The sequence below is a fragment of the Erpetoichthys calabaricus genome, chromosome 17, assembly GCF_900747795.2.
Source record: "Erpetoichthys calabaricus chromosome 17, fErpCal1.3, whole genome shotgun sequence".
In the NCBI taxonomy this organism is placed as follows: Eukaryota; Metazoa; Chordata; class Cladistia; order Polypteriformes; family Polypteridae; genus Erpetoichthys; species Erpetoichthys calabaricus.
Genome location: NC_041410.2, coordinates 87922160 through 87942228, shown reverse-complemented (window position 1 = coordinate 87942228; position 20069 = coordinate 87922160). Strand labels below are relative to the sequence as shown.

At 39.7% G+C, this 20069-nt stretch overlaps 1 protein-coding gene across 1 annotated transcript in view; it reads left to right on the top strand.

Annotated features, from left to right (window-relative positions):
• Positions 1–20069, top strand: part of LOC127526108 (77 kDa echinoderm microtubule-associated protein-like) — a 75502-nt gene that overhangs the window by 939 nt on the left and 54494 nt on the right. The window contains exons 2-4 of the mRNA XM_051920289.1: positions 3731–3921; positions 6443–6540; positions 6642–6766. Of these exons, the coding sequence (XP_051776249.1) occupies positions 6533–6540; positions 6642–6766 (133 nt within the window). The 5' untranslated portion in view covers positions 3731–3921; positions 6443–6532. The remainder of the gene's footprint in view (positions 1–3730; positions 3922–6442; positions 6541–6641; positions 6767–20069) is intronic.

The window sequence follows — 20069 nt, the reverse complement described above, 5'->3', positions numbered from 1 at the left end:
AAAAATCCAAAGGAATGTTTAACGAAACCGCTCAATAACAGGACCAGGGGCTTGTTATTATTAACACTAGAATTACCAGAGCCTACGAAAAAACTCGTAGATCCGGCCCACCTTAAATCGCTTCTTAAAACCCTTCTCACCTCTCCGCCAGCGTCTTTTGTCATCTAAATGTACTGATAAAGACAAGCTGCCAGCAGCCGGCTATTCCATCCCCCCAACGACTTAGAACGTAAACAGGCTTTTCCCAGCTCATGCCTTGATTGATTATCTGGGAGTGAAGTGGAGTTTTAGAGTAGAAATAATAGATTGTTATTTGGAACACACGCATTTCATATGTGTTGCATTTCTACAGTAATCTGTGTAAACACATTGTTAAAACAGAAACGGTTTACAATATTCTAGTAGCAAATGACAAAATGTAGGCATAAACTATATAATGTATGAAGCCTGAAGTCCAAATATCAAAGAAACACTTTCACATTTTGTAACATTTATTACTAAAATATGAAAAAGTTTCTGTTTTAGCAATGTGTTTACACAGATTACTGTAGAAACGGAACATGCATGAAATGCATGTATTCCAAATAGCGATCTATTATTTTCATTCTAAAATTCTAGCAGTTCAGTCACTCCCAGATAATCAAACAAGCCATGAGCTGGGAAAACTTAATGAACGTTCTGCGACGGTGGGGGATGGAATAGCCGGCTGCTCGCTGCTCCTCTTAATCGGCACATTTAGAAGACAAAAGAGAGGTGAGAACGGTTTTAAGGTGGGCCGGATCTACGAGTTTTTTCGCAGACTCTGGTAATTCTAGTGTTAAATGACTTGTTTCATTAACCCCCAAAATTTGCTTTGTATTAAACGATTGATTGTATTCAAATCCTCCAGCCCCTGCATCACTCAAAGATTAATTGTAGCAGATAATGAGTAAATTATTTAAGTGGGATTTGTTCTTTTGTCTTCCTTTGTAATATTATCTGAAGTTTTATTTGTCATCATTGATGTCTATGTATACACATATGCTTTTATTTTTTACAGATACAATTTTCAAGTGTTATGTTATACATGGGCTCTACCCACCCATCACTTAATTTTTGAGCACACATTTTATAACCCTCTAAGTGAGGCATTATTTTTTTATTATTAATGTCCATCATATGTGTGTGTGTTTGTGTCTGTGTGCAAATATACTGTATACTGTATATATAATCAGCCCGACTTATTGTAAGCTTGTCTCGACGCAGTTCAAAATTATTTTTAAAAATCCAGAATATTATCCAGAAAAAACAGTTGAAACTCCAGCATGTGGTGCTGGCGCCAAATGCGCATAAGAAACAACATGCACAGACTGGTGCTGCTGAGGCACGGAGTACCCAAGCCTAGCCAACTTTCACTCCCACTGTATCAGTCCTTCTATTTGCTTTGTGCATGCAATCATCTTTATGCTTTTAAATAAGTCCTGAGCATCTGCATATAACCTACAGATAAGACAGGCCCATCTGTGTGTATGTGTGTAATATATATCTACTCTATATATACAGTATATATAAAATTCTAAGCCTAAAACTACAACGATTTTATGTGACATTATTTTATTTTTTGTCACACTTTAAATTGAGCTTATTTTAAAACCTACATATATATGTTTGCTATCATTTTTTTCTGAATTTATTGAACTTTAATGTGATGTTAGATTTTCAGATTCTTATTCCATTTTTAAATTATAAACTAAAAAATATCAAGAACTCACGTTCTGCGAGACAAGACTTTGTGCCAAGAGATTTAACCACGACCAGGGCCGGAAATAAAAGAGAAAGAGTAGGACAGCTTCTGTACAGACTTTTACATGTTCGAAGCACTGTGTGAGATGCAGCCAGCAGCTGATCGAGCAAAGAGGGTGTAAAAAAAAAAAAAAAAAATGTATTTGTTTCCCATTGTATCATCATTTAAGAGGGGGGTTTCTGAGGAGCGACTGCATCTCCTTGGGGTGCGTTCAGCCCCCCTCTTCACAATGCGAGTGGCAGAGAAGCAATGTGGCTGTCACGTAGCGCAGGCCAGGGGGAATGGCGAGCGAAGCGAGCAGGGGGCAAACCCCCTAGTATATGTTTGTGTGTGTATATATATATATATATATATATATATATATATATATATATATATATATATATATATATATATATATATAGATAGATAGATATATATCTATATCTATCTATATATATATATATATATATATATATCTATATCTATATATAAGCCCAGAATTAGGGCGAAACACGTGTCGCGTACTCTTTGCATTTATTTGACAGTAAACTATTTCAACCATTCTATGATCTGCTCCTCACAAACTGAGGGCACCGTGGCGGATGTTTGCCGAATGGCAGACCAACCACAAGCGTTACCTGGTAGGTATCCACCCATACAATCAGATTGTGACACAGACTACGAATGCCGTGAATATATATATATATATATATATATATATATATATATATATATATATTGCATTCGTAGTCTGAGTCCCGACCTGAATTGTGTGGGTGGTTACCTACCAGGTAACGCTTGTGGTTGGTCTGCCATTCGGCAAACATCCGCCACGATGCCCTCTTCAGTTGCGAGAAGCAGATCATGGAATGTTGCATAGTTTACTGTCAAATAAATGCATCGAGTACACGACACATGTTTCGCCCTCATTTGGGCTCATCAGGCGTACACACTCTACTGCTCCCCTCTCGGGGATCAGGTCGGGACACAGACTACGAATGCAATGAATGTATTTACTTCTGACCTACAGGCTGTCAAATAAACGAACCACACGCCGTGGTGCAGCGTAAAGGGGCTTCGTCTCTGACGCTGACAACTGAGGTTCGATCCCCGAGAGGGGAGCAGTAGAATGTGTATGCCTGATGAGCCCAAATGAGGGTGAAACACGTGTCGCGTACTCTTTGCATTATTTGACAGTAAACTATGCAACATATATATATACACATTTTTACAGATATCACAGATTTTACAATTTTTTAAATTGTAATCATTATTATTTGCTTTAGCTTTGATTTTAATTTATATGCATACCACTAAAATTGCCTTCTAAATTGTCTCCAACCATAACCAGCAAAGGTGTAGGAGGATGATAGATCTCCTGCTGATATGTGTAGTAATAGTTCTACTTAATTCAGGTTTTGTCTTGATAAATATTTTTTTTTTTCAATATTTTATATTTTGCTATTAAATTTGTACTTTGTTCCACCAAAAAATTATTCTTCCACTGGATTCGTCTTGACAGGACTATCAAGCCTTGCTTAGATGAACGATTTAGAATGTATATCCTTGGCATGCTATGAGTTGTTGAGAAGGTGATTTTCTTTATGAGTGGAAAAATGGAGCACTAGTTCTCACTCCTGTTGGTTCCTTGACTTTATTTATGTCATCCTGTGTCCATGTGGATTTCCTGTGTATTATGATTACATTTAAAAATGAATAGGCTAACTCTGATTATGCCTGGCATAAGTAAATCTGGGTGTGTGTATGACTGGCATCACATCCAGGATGGTTCCTGTCTTAGTCCTGATCCTACTAGGAAAGGGTGTGGCTCCTCTTGACTTTATACTGTAATTAAAAAAATTCTGAAAATGGTTTTGATTTAGAAGAAGCGTGGCATTTGTGAAGAAGCTTTTTGTGATAAATAGATTCTAACTGTAACACCTCTCTTTACCTTTGCCTATGTAGGCCGTGACAGTGTTCAGAGAAGCAAAACCTCAAAATGGCAACAATTCAATTTTCAGCATGCTGATGACCAAGAACTCATTACAAAAATAGAAAAGATATTTTTAAATCATGACCTAGACTTTGAAATCGAAGAACTGCGCAAGAAAATAAAGGAAAGAGAAAGAGGACAGAACTTGATATCAAAAAAAGAGGTACATAGAACTATGAATTAAAGTCATGTTAGTATTTTAAGGTATTTGGAGATTAAACCACTAAAACTGTATTGACTTTTTATAGTGGCTGCATCAGATTTTCTTTAGGCAATGTTTAATGACAAGCTTGACAATATTTTTGCTTTGTTATACTGGCTGTCAATTCCTTACACAACACGTGTAGCAAAAGATGTAGGACCCTGGAAGTCAGTCTCTGAGCAGCGGTGCTAACAGAAGGGACACTTAAGAAATTTTTCAGACCATTCAAAACTTGTCCCCTAATAAATGGCCTAGTTGGGAGTAGCAAGTTGGGAGAAGTAGTGTATCTTGGCCTTTAGACTGTAGATTCATAATGAGTGATGGGCCTTTACATGTATTATTATTGAACAAAACCCCAAATACAAGAAGCTATCCACCATGGTGTTTGTATCCATTAGGTAGAAAAGAGAGATGCAGACACCTCAATAAAGTTCCCAGAACAATGAAATATATATACAGGTTGAAATATTTACTTCCACTGCACCGGCCTAGGTCACATCAGGGTCAGGTTGGGTAACATGCATTGGTACAGTGCATTGCTGAAGCCACCACATGAAGAAACAGCTCAGAATCCCTGTTGGCAACCCTATAGAAAGACGCGTGGTCCAGTCCCACCCTTCAGAAATGACTATCTACCTGTAGCAGCCAGGTGTTACATGGGCATCCCCTTGGCTGGGTCCTCAACAATCAGAATCGGGCGAGCCGGATCACCCTCGGGGAATCACACCACATGGCCATAGTGCTGTAACTGATGCTCCCTCACAATGCAGGTAATGTACCCTGTTCAGAACTCCTTGAGCAACTGCTCGTTCGACATGAAGTCTAACTAAGAGTACCCAAGGATTCTCAGAAGAGACACAGTACCGAATGAGTCCAGTCTTCATCTCAGGTCACTGGATAGAGTACATGTCTTGCAACCATATAGCAAGACATGGACGCTATCCAGGAAGCACCAGGACTCTAAAGTCTTGGACCTTCGTCCTTTTGCAAAGATATTGGGAACACTACACACCCCTTTCCAGTGACTTCATGATCCCCCATTCTCTCCCAATCCATCTGCTGACTTCATAGGAAGAGTCACCAGAGACATGAATGTCACTGCTGAGGTAAGTAAACCTCTCGATGAGGTTGACATTCTCAAACAGACACACTGCTGACAGCCCAAGAGGTCATTAAAGGCCTGGATGTTGGTTTTTATCCAGGACATTCGCAAGCCCAGACACTTGGACTCCTCGCTTAGTCCCTTGAGAGCCCTGACCAGAGCCTCCATCGACTCCGCAAAGATCACAGCATCGTCTGCAAAGCCAAGATCAGTGAATCTTTCTTCACCAACAGATGCCCCACAGCCGCTGGACCCCACAACCCTGCCCAACAGAGTAGGAGCAAGAAAACAACCCTGATGAACCCCACAATCAACTGGGAAAAACACAGAGTGCACAGCACTCACAGCACCAGTGTATAGGCCAGGCATGATATTCACCAACCTTGGGCGAAATCCACAAAGTCTCAGGATGTCCCACAGGGCAGCTCAATCAACTGAGCTGAGCACTTTACAAAAATCAACAAAGGCTCCAAAGAAACTCTGCCGATATTCACGTTTGCGCTCGATGAGAACCCTCAATGCCAGGATCCGGTCGATGATAGACTTCTTAGGCGTAAAACAGACTGCTCCAGTCACTAGTAGATGAGCAAGTGATCACAGATCCTACTGAGGATGACCCTAGCAGGGTTCTTACCTGGCACCAAGAGCAGTGTTATCTCCCTGTAGTGGCAACTATCCAGGCAATCACCCTTCCATTTTCAGATAGGGATAAGTCCCGTTTTCCAGTCAGTTGGGATGACACCCATCTCCCAAATGGAAGCAAAGATTGCTTGCAATGACAGGAGGGAACATCCTTATCACCAGCCTGGAGAAGTTCACTGTGGACACCAGAGATTCCTGTAGCCTTTCCTACCCTCAGCTGGTTCACCACCTGTGCAGTCTTAGTGAGACTGGGTGGTTCACAGCTAATTGGAGGATCAACCTCAAGAACTGTGGACCCAGAGATGTCCAACATCCAAGCCAGAGGATCAGCTTTAAACAGCTGCTCAAAGTAGCCAGACCAGTAGTAAAGACCGTTCCATCACCCGCCCTGACTAACTCTCCAAGGAACAGAGTTGGATGTACATAATGGTTTGATTCCTCTGTAAGCAGGATGTGGGTCACAAGACCTTATGCATGTCACTTGCTCACAGATTCCTCTAACAAATGCCTCCTTATCTGCCCCCAAGACCCTTGCAGCCATCCTTCTCAGGTCCCAGTATAGACCAGAGTTGCCATCAAGCCATTCATTACGACTCCTCTCAATGATATCCAGGGTGCCCTGCTAGATGAAATACCTCCTTCTGGGAACACCGGCAACATCAACACAAACCTCAGCAACCTTCAGGGTATACATCTGCCTAGTGTATATTAAAATGCTTTTCAATGTCTTCTTTTTAGCTAGCCAAGATATGCCTTGAGATAGGAGTACCGTTGCATGGCTCGTCCCTCAATCAGCTTCTGTCAAGATGTGATGATGAGAACAATGGAATGGTGAAGTAAGTGAAGAAAATATTTACTTTTGACATGACTGATTGTGTTATCTCAAAACTGTCTTCTGTCCAGGTTTTTGCTGAATGTCTCTCCTTTTTTTTTTTAGCTGGCCAGAATTTCTGCAATTCCTTGCTGCTGCACTAGAAGGAGCTCGAGAAACACTGAAGAGCAGCGTACAGCCTGACCTCAAAGCAGACGCTTCCAGTCTGCTGCAAATATGGGACAAAACAGGTAAGAGCAAGTTTATTCACACATTGATTAACACCTCTGGGGAACATCGTGCATTGTCAGATATTAAATGAGCCACCACACTTTCACCCCAAGTCTTCTATTCTCCAGCTAGTCATATAAATCTGTCAGTTTTTCTTTTCTCAATCCAGTAAAGACTGATTATGAGCTAACAGAACTGCATTTGTGTGTGCTTTAAGCACCTTGCCTTGATGCTCTCTGTGAAAATTATTGTGAGGGATATGGAGAAACTGTCCTTTATGGATTGCGCAGGTGGCTCTTACATTGTATTGAAGATTGCCAAGGGTTGGTCTGAGTGACCAGCTTGTCTAGGACTTCACTACACTGGCCCACAGTGATATACAATATACTCTTGTATTTTTTATATCATGCCAGACTACTTTTCTCCTCTATTTCTTTGTTACCTGTCCTCAACCATACTATTATATGTCGCTTAGCTCTCTATTGTTTCTGTTTATTAATAGCTTTTGTGATGCTTAGCCTTTGCCATTTTGCACATCTTTTTGAGTCAGCATGTTATGGAAGATGTGTACAGAGAGGCCGCCAGGCTGTGCATTAAAGACAGTTTCATGGGAAAACTACAAGCCTGCCCAGTAGACAAATTTTCACACTCCTACCCAAAGTTAAATATTTACCAGAAAAATCTCTTTTTTACTCCAAACTGGAAAATATTTATATTTGACTAGATACAGTACATAAGAAATTTGACAAACGAGAGGAGACCATTCAGTCTGTCAAGCTTTTTTGTGTAGCTAATAGGTAAGCTGTCCCAATATTTCATCCAAATAGTTCTTAAAGGTTGTTAGGGTTTCTGCTTCAACTACATGTCTCGGTAGTTTGTTTCAGATTCCCACTACACTTTGAGTAAAGAAGTGCTTCCTGGCTTCAGTCTTAAATGCACTTCTATTTAATTTCCACCGTTGTCATCGATTACATTATTTACAATTAAGTATGACAGAATTCTGCAGGATCTACTTCATCATTCCCTTTGAGAATTCTAAAGACCTGAATTAGGTCCCCACGCAGCTTCCTCCGCTCACGACTAAACAGGTTTAATGCAGGACCTGTCCTTAAGTCCTGGGATGTACTTGGTTGCTTACCTCTGCACATCTTCTGGTGCTGCTATGTCTTTATTGTAGCATTGTGACCAGAACTGCACACAATACTCCAGATGTGGTCTCACTAGATAGAATCAATACTGTGTTCACTGTCTACGCAGCTTCGGACTACCTTATGTATTTTTTGTGTATTCAGTTACTGTTAGTGCCATTATTGAAGGGTTACATTACCACATTTGGCATATAATTTGCTCGGTTATGACAAATGTATTCTGAGGTTTTCAGCAAAGAATGAGTGAAGTTTTGAGATAAGGTCATTAAAGTCACTCATAATGGCACTATGTTGTATGTTGATTAACACTTAGGCAAGTAAGAATTTCACTGTACTCTTTACAGATGCTAATAATCTACTCTCTTATATATATTTCTCTTCTGGTTCGTCCTGCTTCCACTTCAAAACCGGTCCCGCCTACACGCAGCCGACTCGGCATTTCTCGATTCCTATTCGTCCTCTTCTATGTCATGCACTATACTGGACTGCTGAGCACAATACATCCAACAAGTACTCGAGGTGCTACCACAATAGTAAAGTAGCTTTACCACCGTTGCGGGAGCCACCTGTGTCTTTACAACAACTTCTTGCACAGCAAACATCAGAAGCTAAAAATTAGTGTGAGTACATTCGAGAATACAACTCTTCTCTAGCGTTTGCTTCCATGGGTGCACAGATAACTCAACCTCCTGGCCACAGACCATACTGTTTTAAAATACACGGGCAAATTTATCACCAAATCTCTCCACTATACACTAACACTTCTACCTCTCCAGGATATGGACAGTTGTATGTTTTTGACACAGCGCAAGCTACTGAAGTACGCTTACAAAATAAAGCAAACTCTGCATGCAGCGAAAATGTACTTCTCCAGCTAGATTCCATGCTCAGAACCATCAACCCCTTCGCTAAATCACACAAACACATGCATGAAATCGCTCAGTCCAATCCAACAACATCTGTACGAATGGTTTTCAAGGAAAACCCTGAACAGGATTTACGACAATACAATGCCCCGACATGTTCCTGATAAAAGAACCGGCAAGCGAATAAGGCTTACTCAATGCCAATTTTACGCGTACAGATTAGCAATGAGGAATACATTTAGTATTTTGCACTCTAGCGGCAAACTATTCCAACAGTACGTCGTAGATGCGTATGTTAAAACAGAGGGCGCGCGTCTCAACTATCTCAGATTACATCAACAAGATCTGTGCATGGAACTATCAGACGCACTCCAAGCAAACGCTGAAAATAACAACGTTTGTGTGGGCAAAATGATCATATGACCGTCCACATTTCCAGGAAGTCCAAGATACATGCAACAAAACTATCAGGATGCCATGGCCATAGTACGTAAATTCGGAAAGCCCGATTTATTTATCACTTTCACACGTAATCCTACTTGGCCGGAAATTCTACATGCACACTGCGTCTTTCAAGAAGTATTTATTTCTTCTTGATTTCTGAATTCCTTTCTCACCATTTTCCATTCCTATTCTTACACCACCGGGCGTCAGCTAGTCTATAATAATAAAAGGCAAAGCCCTCACTGACTGACTGACTGACTCACTCACTCACTGACTGACTCACTCATCACTAATTCTCCAACTTCCCGTGTAGGTGGAAGGCTGAAATTTGGCAGGCTCATTCCTTACAGCTTACTTACAAAAGTTAGGCAGGTTTCATTTCGAAATTCAAAGCGTAATGGTCATAACTGGAACATATTTTTTGTCCATACACTGTAATGGAGGAGGCGGAGTCACGTATCGCGTCATCACGCCTCCTACGTAATCACGTGAACTAAAAACAAGGAACACATTTACAGCACGAGTCACACGCGGGAACGAAGGTAAATGACGTTAATTTTTGACTGTCTTTTAATACTGTGTAACCATACATATTAACACATGTCCAATTAAACGTGTGCATTTACGGGGTGATTTCTCAGGCTTAAAAGCTCGCCTTTTACTAAAAAGGTAAATGCAAAACTATTTTCAATCAGTTTATTGAAACGCTCCCGTTAAGGATTGCAATAACATATTCGCGAGATAAAAGAACGAAGTAGGGGGAAATGGAGGAACAGCCGCAAACAGCGAAGAGCAAAAAATTAATTAAACAATTGAGAACGGAGCGAGTTAAGCATACAAGCATGTTCATAAGGGAAACAAAGCACGGTGTAAAACGTAAGTTTAAATGAAGTTTATAGAAACGCTCCCGCTGCGGATTGCAATAACATATTCGCGAGATAAAAGTTTAATGAGAAGACACGAGGTATAAACGAAGCACACGCCGTGGCGCAACGTTAGGGGCAACAGTTTCAACCATTCTATGATCTGCTTCTCGCAACTGAAAGACGGCACATGGCGGATGTTAGCCGACTTGCTGACCGCAACGTTAGGGGCTTCAACTATGGCGCTGACGCAACATCTCAGTGCCAACACTTTGCAGACTGTACTTAAAAGACACGCCCTCCTCACTGGACAGTTAAAAACACCAATCAAACTAACGATGACATCAAGTATTACCCAATCAAAAGTAGGAAAGAAGGCATCTTCATAAAATGCGTGTGGGATGATTTGCATGAGACGCTGCTTTAAAAAAAAAATTATAAAAAAAATACGGGATAAATCCCGTCCAGTATTGATTCAAAACGGGACGCGCAATTTCATTCTCAAACGCGGCACGATTCCGTATTTTAAAGGACGGGTGGCAACCCTACAGTGCCAGGTAACCACCCATACAATCAGATTGTGATTCAGACTAGGAATGCAATGAATGTAATTACCCCGATCTACATACAAGGCGAAAGTCTTGCAACATTCAAAGATGATGGTTTGGGATAATTAGTACTTATTAAGTACAACATTGAACATAAAAGAGCTTATGAAGCCTTGAACCGAAAAAAGCAAGATCTCAGAGATCGTAAAAAAAAAAAGGAGGTAATGTCGTTTTACTCGCTGTAGATTTTAGTCAAACATTACCAGTTATTCCACGAGGGAGACCAGCAGATGAGCTCAACGCGTGTTTAAAATCCATGCTTCTCCCACGCTCGGTTATATGTCGCGTGTTCTCGGGTAGGTACACCAAAAAATGTATACATTTAAGCATGTAATGGGCAAAGAAAAAATGAGGTATACCCGAAGGCACTGCAGTAGTACTCAATGTAACTTTACTTCTTAAATGTTAATGTTTTACTGTTTAATAATTTATACGCTTCTTATATATTGTTCAAATTCTTTTATCAAAATACCAGTGACAGCGCAATGCACGATAACATGGACTGAATACACCATACGCATCTGCCCACGGCCGCCCTGGTGTGCGCAGATAGGAGTTGATTGTAAAATAAAATAAACATAAAAAGAGTAATACATTCATCACCCATAAAGCAGATAGCAGACGTGACGTATTATATGTGTACCACATTTCAAGTCAATACGTGAAACGGTTTGCAAGCTACATGTGATTTAAAATCCTGGACAGACCAACGAAAAGCCACGGTAGCAAATTATAGAAGAAGATTTTACTGTTTAATAATTTATATTTATATGAAATGTGCTTCTTATATATTACTTCATATTCTCATATGATAATGATGTTAATGTTGTTTATATTGATTTCTATGTTATTGTAAGTGCATCTATGTGTGTATATGTATGTATGTATGTGTGTATATATATATATATATATATATATATATATATATATATATATAAAAATATATATATAAAAAATATATGTGTATATGTATATATAATATATCTGTATATGTGTGTATATGTGTGTGTATATGTGTATATGTATATATATATGACAGCAACACTCATAACAATGACAACACAATTACATTGACAATGATGTTACGTTATTTTTAAAATGTTTCCTTTACTTTTTCATAACCTCTTTAACACACTACTTCTCCGCTGCGAAGCGCGGGTATTTTGCTATATATATATATATATATATATGTATGTGTATATATATATGTGTGTATATATATATATATATGTGTGTATATATATATATATATATATATATATATATATAGATAGATAGATAGATGTGTATGTATGTAGATATACAAATATGTATATATATGTATATATGTTTATATATATGTAGATATACAAATATGTATATGTATATATATGTATATATGTGTATATATATGTAGATATACAAATATGTATATGTATATATATGTATATGTGTCTGCATGTGTGTGTATATATATATACAGTGGTGTGAAAAACTATTTGCCCCCTTCCTGATTTCTTATTCTTTGGCATGTTTGTCACACAAAATGTTTCTGATCATCAAACACATTTAACCATTAGTCAAATATAACACAAGTAAACACAAAATGCAGTTTTTAAATGATGGTTTTTATTATTTAGGGAGAAAAAAAATCCAAACCTACATGGCCCTGTGTGAAAAAGTAATTGCCCCCTTGTTAAAAAATAACCTAACTGTGGTGTATCACACCTGAGTTCAATTTCCGTAGCCACCCCCAGGCCTGATTACTGCCACACCTGTTTCAATCAAGAAATCACTTAAATAGGAGCTGCCTGACACAGAGAAGTAGACCAAAAGCACCTCAAAAGCTAGACATCATGCCAATATCCAAAGAAATTCAGGAACAAATGAGAACAGAAGTAATTGAGATCTATCAGTCTGGTAAAGGTTATAAAGCCATTTCTAAAGCTTTGGGACTCCAGCGAACCACAGTGAGAGCCATTATCCACAAATGGCAAAAACATGGAACAGTGGTGAACCTTCCCAGGAGTGGCCGGCCGACCAAAATTACCCCAAGAGCGCAGAGACGACTCATCCGAGAGGTCACAAAAGACCCCAGGACAACGTCTAAAGAACTGAAGGCCTCACTTGCCTCAATTAAGGTCAGTGTTCACGACTCCACCATAAGGAAGAGACTGGGCAAAAACGGCCTGCATGGCGGATGTCCAAGACGCAAACCACTGTTAAGCAAAAAGAACATTAGGGCTCGTCTCAATTTTGCTAAGAAACATCTCAATGATTGCCAAGACTTTTGGGAAAATACCTTGTGGACTGATGAGTCAAAAGTTGAACTTTTTGGAAGGCAAATGTCCCGTTACATCTGGCGTAAAAGGAACACAGCATTTCAGAAAAAGAACATCATACCAACAGTAAAATATGGTGGTGGTAGTGTGATGGTCTGGGGTTGTTTTGCTGCTTCAGGACCTGGAAGGCTTGCTGTGATAGATGGAACCATGAATTCTACTGTCTACCAAAAAATCCTGAAGGAGAATGTCCGGCCATCTGTTCGTCAACTCAAGCTGAAGCGATCTTGGGTGCTGCAACAGGACAATGACCCAAAACACACCAGCAAATCCACCTCTGAATGGCTGAAGAAAAACAAAATGAAGACTTTGGAGTGGCCTAGTCAAAGTCCTGACCTGAATCCAATTGAGATGCTATGGCATGACCTTAAAAAGGCGGTTCATGCTAGAAAACCCTCAAATAAAGCTGAATTACAACAATTTTGCAAAGATGAGTGGGCCAAAATTCCTCCAGAGCGCTGTAAAAGACTCATTGCAAGTTATCGCAAACGCTTGATTGCAGTTATTGCTGCTAAGGGTGGCCCAACCAGTTATTAGGTTCAGGGGGCAATTACTTTTTCACACAGGGCCATGTAGGTTTGGATTTTTTTTTCTCCCTAAATAATAAAAACCACCATTTACAAGCTGCATTTTGTGTTTACTTGTGTTATATTTGACTAATGGTTAAATGTGTTTGATGATCAGAAACATTTTGTGTGACAAACATGCAAAAGAATAAGAAATCAGGAAGGGGGCAAATAGTTTTTCACACCACTGTATATATGTATATATATATATATATATATATATATATATATATATATATGTGTATATATATGTTGATATATGTATATATATGTGGATGTGTATATGTATATATTTATGTATATACAGTATGTTTATGTATATATATGTTTACATAACCTCTTTAACACACTACTTCTCCGCTGCGAAGCGCGGGTATTTTGCTAGTATATACATAAAACCCTAAGCCTAAAAGTGCAACGATTTTATGTGACGTTTTTTGTCACGCTTTAAATCAGGTTTATTTTAAAACCTACATACAGTATATATGTTTGGTATCATTCTGTTCAGAATTTATCAGACTTTAATGTGATATTGTTAGATTTTCAGATTCTTATTCCGTTTTTAAATTATAAGCTAAAAAGTATCAAGAACTCACGTCCTGCAAGATGAGAGTTTGTGCCAAAAGATTTAACTACGCCCTGGGCTGGAAATAAAAGACAAAGAGTAGGACAGCTGCTGTACAGGCTTTTAAATGTTTGAAGTGCCGCACGAGACGCAGATCATGCAGCACGGTAGCAGCAGCAGCTGATCAAGCAAAGAGGAGATAAAAAAAAACAAAAAACTATTTGTTTCCCATTGTATCACCATTTAATAGGGGGTTTCAGAAGTGCGACCGCGTCTCCTTGGGGTGCATTCAGCCCCCCTCTTCACAACACAAGTGGCAGAGACGTGAAGTGTCTGGTGCGTAGCACAGGCATGTTGGCGAGCAAAGCGAGCAGGGGGGAACCCCCTAGTTACCATATAAATCTGTAATAATCCATCCATTTTTAAGTGCTTATCCAGGGTAGTTTTGTGTGGCAGCTGGAGTCTGTTCCAGCAATCATCCAGCACCAGTCCAAAGCTCGGTGAACACATGCACACACACTAGAGACGATTTACCAACTCTAGTCCACCAAACCTGCATGTCTTGTTAAGGGATATGTGTTATTTTTATAAATAGGTTGTTTTTTTTGGGGTAAAAGAACAAGAGAGGGATGAATAAAGAAACAACACAAATAATAATAAACTAATCCAGCGGTTCTCAAACTGTGGGGCGCGCTCCCCAAAGGACCAAAAAAGGGGACGCGAATGTTGCCATATGTGGCATAATTTCTCTATTCGTAGGGAAATTTTAAACTTGTAGTGGTGTATCGGCAGCAAAAAACATAGGAATAAATTTTATTAGGGTTTCAAAAAAACGTTAGGGGGACACGATTAAAACTGTTATGAAAACTAGGGTCGCAAATACTTAAAGGTTGAGAAACGCTGAACTAATCCACAATATAAAGTGTGCTCAATAAACTAATCCCTTCAGCCCAGCTGGGTCTGGCTATAATGTGAAACGGCGCCTAACTCACTAGGCAGGGTAATTTTCCAATCACCCGACTCTGAACATCTCCAAAATAAATATCTCCCTTTCTCTCTGTGTCTCTATTCCCTGATATCATCCCCGAGTTGTGACAGCCTTTCAGCATGCAGTGGATTTAGGGATCAAAGGCTTCACGCCTTTACTGAATATATGATAATACTCTAAAGCAGAAGTGTATGTATATTCCTTTTATGGCTGATAATTCCTAAAACCACCACATGCTTGAAAGCTGTCAAATCTGGAAGATTAGCTGATCTCCCTACCACTAAATATTTCCCTTCAGTAGACATTTACAGTGTGACTAGAGAGTCAGTTTTCGTCTGGCTGACATTAGCCTTTTCAACTTGACCTAGGGATTGAGTGGTGGCTCTGTGGATCTGCGATGGCATCCCAAAGGTTGCCGGTTCGAATCCCCGTCACTGCCAAAAGAGATGCTACTCTGCTGGGCCCTTGAGCAAGGCCCTTAACCTTCAATTGCTCCAGGGGCGCTGTACAATGGCTGACCCTGCGCTCTGACTCCAAGGGTTATGCGAAAAGATGCATTTCACTGCGTGTTGTCCTGTATAACTATGTATGTGACAAATAAATAAAGAATTAAATAAATAAAGAATTCCTTCCACAGTCCAAAGACATGCAGGTTAGGTGGATTGGCGATTCTAAATTGGCCCTAGTGTGTGCTTGGTGTGTGGGTGTGTTTGTGTGTGTCCTGTGGTGGGTTGGCACCCTGCCCAGGATTGGTCCCCTGCCTTGTGCCCTGTGTTGGCTGGGATTGGCTCCGGCAGACCCCCGTGACCCTGTGTTCGGATTCAGCGGGTTGCAAAATGGATGGATGGATAAATAAAGAATTATTACTTCTGGACCACCTCAAGAATTATTCACAGACATCATATAAAACTCGACAGCTACCAGTACACAGTGGTCAACAGATTAGCTATACCTCTGAGTAATCCTTTTTTTTTTAAAGGTATAGGCACCCAGCGGCTTTCAGGCATCCTGTCATATTTTATTGCCTACAGGATCTCAGTAGAGCTTTCATGTGATCATCTAGAATATTGCAGCCTTGTTTCTTGTCCACCATGACTCCTCTCTTTCATGGAGTGTCTGTGAGACATTTTTCTTCTTAAACATCCTCTCTATCTATAGACTTTTTGCAGTATCCTTGTCCTCCCACCACTATGAATCAGCATATTCTGACATTTATTGCACCCAACAATATTTGTCCAATCCCCGAGTCTAAGTGTTCCTTCATGGATTTTGCCGTCAGGAATGGAAAATAATTGGCTTGTTATCTGCTATCCATGACAGGAGAAGCGGAGTTATATGTTCTGTTATGCTTCACACTATTATTTTCAGCTATTATTTGAGTCACTTGAGCCCATCTCTTTCTCCGCACAAGTTACATTGGACTTGAAAGACCAGAAAATGGAAACTCTTTCAAGGGTAAAGTTAAAGATACTCATTAAATGGGCAGGAGTCAACCATCAGAAAAGCGTACAAGAAAAAAAGATTTCCAAAGCCAAAAGTCAACAAGCTGCTGGTTTTTAACTGTATGATTTACATAACAGGGTTGCAAATGCCAAGATGTTTTATGCCCAGTGGTCTTTTAATACAAACATAGCACTGCTGCATATGAGATCTACTTTTCGTGGTTTCTGATATTTTCATGCCACTGTATCTGGTCCCCACTAGCAAGCTGTATTCAAGGCCACTTAAATATTTAGATTTGCCATTTTCTCCTTGGAATTACGTACACAGACAACTGTTCTTACTTACCTATGTGCGTCTAATGGCATTGAGAGCACTGTTAATGTTGTAATTGAGTGAGCAGTCATATGCATGGGAAGGACAGGTAAGACCAAATAAGGCATACAGCTCTAGGGCTTTGATCTAAGGCCGGCCTTCTTGCCATTTTTCTTTCAAGCACTCCAGTGCAGCCAACCATCATCTTTATCTTCTACCATGAACCAAAGAGTATGCAGTCTCCTGGCCACCTTCAGCAATGATAATCATAGCTGAGTGTTCTCCCAAGTTCACTTCCGAATTCATTTTAAGTGAGCCAGTCAGGGATGGTCATCTGCATTGTATTGCATGGCACATCACCATTCATATTTGGTGATCAAATACTTCTGCCAGACAACAATTACATTTATTTTGAATTAAATGGATCATGAGATGGATTATTGATAAAATCTAATGTGTGCGACTTACTCAGACCACATTTAAAGTATTCTTGTTTTCTATAATAGTCACTCTGAGTAATTTTTTGTAGTCATGGTTGTACATAATAATAATAAAGAAATATGAATAACTTAATAATAGGAAGTACCAAAAAAGATGTAATCAATGGAGCATCATGGTGTCACAGGCCCTAGTCAAGCACACAGTTTGCACATTCTTCCCATGTCCAAGTGAGGTTACTTTTGGATACTCAAATTCCCATCTCACATTCCTGAGACATGCGGTTAGGTTATTTGCATACTTGAAATTCGACAAGTGTATGCACATGACATTCTGTATGGAGCAGTTTCCAAACTTCCAAACGTCTCCAACTCTTCACAATCCAGATTTGGATCTGCTGGTTAGAAAATGAATTGATAGATGTGAACAATCTATTCTACATTTCCAAGGGTTCTTATAAAAACAACACTGATAAGCACGGTATACTGGACAGGTGGAATAAATAAAGAGTCATTCTGAAAATTCTGGACATGTTTTCAATGGAGTACACCTGTTTTTAAATACATTTTTAGCTTCCCTGTCGAAAGACCAATACATGTATTACCTATAAATACACTGCAAGATGCAGGTTTCTCTTAGACACATGTGAATGAAAATAAAACACCATCTAAATACAACACTAAATGCTATTAGACAGGTTTGCAAATTTATCCCAAATGATTTCTGAGTTGGGCATCAGGAGTTGGCACAGCAAAGAGCTTTTAAAAGCTTTTAAGAGGCCTAGGTGATAAATTATTACTGTGTGAGAAATTTCACTTCCTCACTGTAGGAGAGGCTAACAACATTTGTGTTTCCTTCCTTTTGTGAGACTTGTAAGCTGTGAAATGATGACTTTATTATGTATTGTTCATATGTAACCAAGAAAAAACAGCTTGTGCATTCTGGAACAGCATGGTGGCGCAGTGGTTAGCCCCTCACAATGCTACAGTCTTAAGCTCAAATCTCAACCGAGGCACTGCCTGTGTGGAGTGTTCGTGCCCTCCCTGTGTGTCCATGTGTTAATCTCACACATCCTTAAGACATTCATGTTAGGTTAGTTGGTGACTCTAAACTGCTATTGTGAGAGTGGGGTGAGTGACTGTGCCTTGTGATGGACTAGTACCCCACCTAGAGTTTGTTTCCACCTTGCTCCTGAAGCATGAGAGGACTAGAAAATGAATGAATGATGATTTATTATATATTTCCTGCATGCTTATAGTTAATTTCTTGATTCATGTTTTAACTTTTAATTTGTAAAAAATAGCAAAAATGTATCAAGGTAAATGAAGTGGAAAAACAGAAAGCCCAACTGAAGTGGTTCTGAATTGCAGAAGGCTGTAGCGCGGCCACATAGTTAGTGTTAAATGTCAGTTCTGAGTGCGTCTCGTTTCATTGTCCCGTTTACTGTTTGTATGTGTATCAGTTAATGCCGTCCCCGTAAAGGGGGACGGATGATGGAAGGAGACCACAGCCACAAACCTGGAAAACACCTGTCCTTAATTAATCAATCACAGCCGTCACAGGACTATTTAAGCCAGCTGGAGGAGAAGGAAGTAGAGAGGAGAGAAGGAGATTTTTTTCACATTCACGACCACAAGCCATCTGTACCTGTTATTTTCCACATCGCGCATTTCCATCCAGTTTGTTTTTCCATCCACCGGACTTGCTTCAAGGACCTCATCACGAGAGACCCCGGGGTCGGAGTTAATCATCCACCACGCACCAAGGATTCACGGTGAGGCTGCTCCATTTTTTCTGGGGAAAATCAAACGACTCATTTTCACTAATTCAGTCAACCGCATCCAGGACAGTTTCTTTATTACCGGACTCACGTTCACATTCGTTTCCATATATTATTCAATTCTTGTTATTCGTGTTGTGTGTTTATCTGTTACAGGGACAAGGGAGGGTTTTTTGTTGTATTTATATTTGGTGGTGTCTTGTTGTTGCTGGGGTGGAGGGATATTTATATTTATATGTTTCTATTTTTTGCATGTCTTGTTTCATTTAATACATTTAATCTGTTTAATTTTACATCCTGTTTTTGTGTACTTATATTTTCACCGTCGATTGTGGGGAAAAGTTTAATTGGTTAGAAGTACGGCTTGATAGTTAGATTATTTCTCAGTAAATCATCCAGGCCACAGGTCTTGGAGGTGTAGCTGCCGGCTGGGTAAAGGGGTCGGCCGTTACAAGGCAGCTTAAGTTTATAGGTTTGAAAGGCTGGAGGACCAATGTCATATGATTATGAGGGAAGCGCAGATACCAGAAGACTGGCAAAGATGTGGGCTAATTCAATTACACAAAGGAGAGAAAGACTCAAATTAGTGTGGCTGTGATCCAGTGATTGTGTGTTTAGAGAGTGCAATACAGATGGTCAGCAAAGTGCTAGAGGGATTAATGCGTGTGATGGGTGAATTTCTTGACTTTTGCTCAGTCCTTAGCTTTTCATCTGTGCTGAGGTGACAAGGTTAGAAGAAAAGTCTGGATGGCTTAATAAATTCAAACAATACAGATATTGAACCAGTGTAATAGGAATTCAGTCATGGTAACTGTTCTTTTTATCATTTTATTTAAATACTAGCTGTGTTGCCCAGTTTTGCCCAGGAAATTTCAGCTGTGGTTAATTGGATGTATATAGAAGTACTACGTAACTAAGTGCTACTCTGTATATAATACTGGCAGACAATACGTATGGTGTAACAGTTAAGGCTTTGGACCT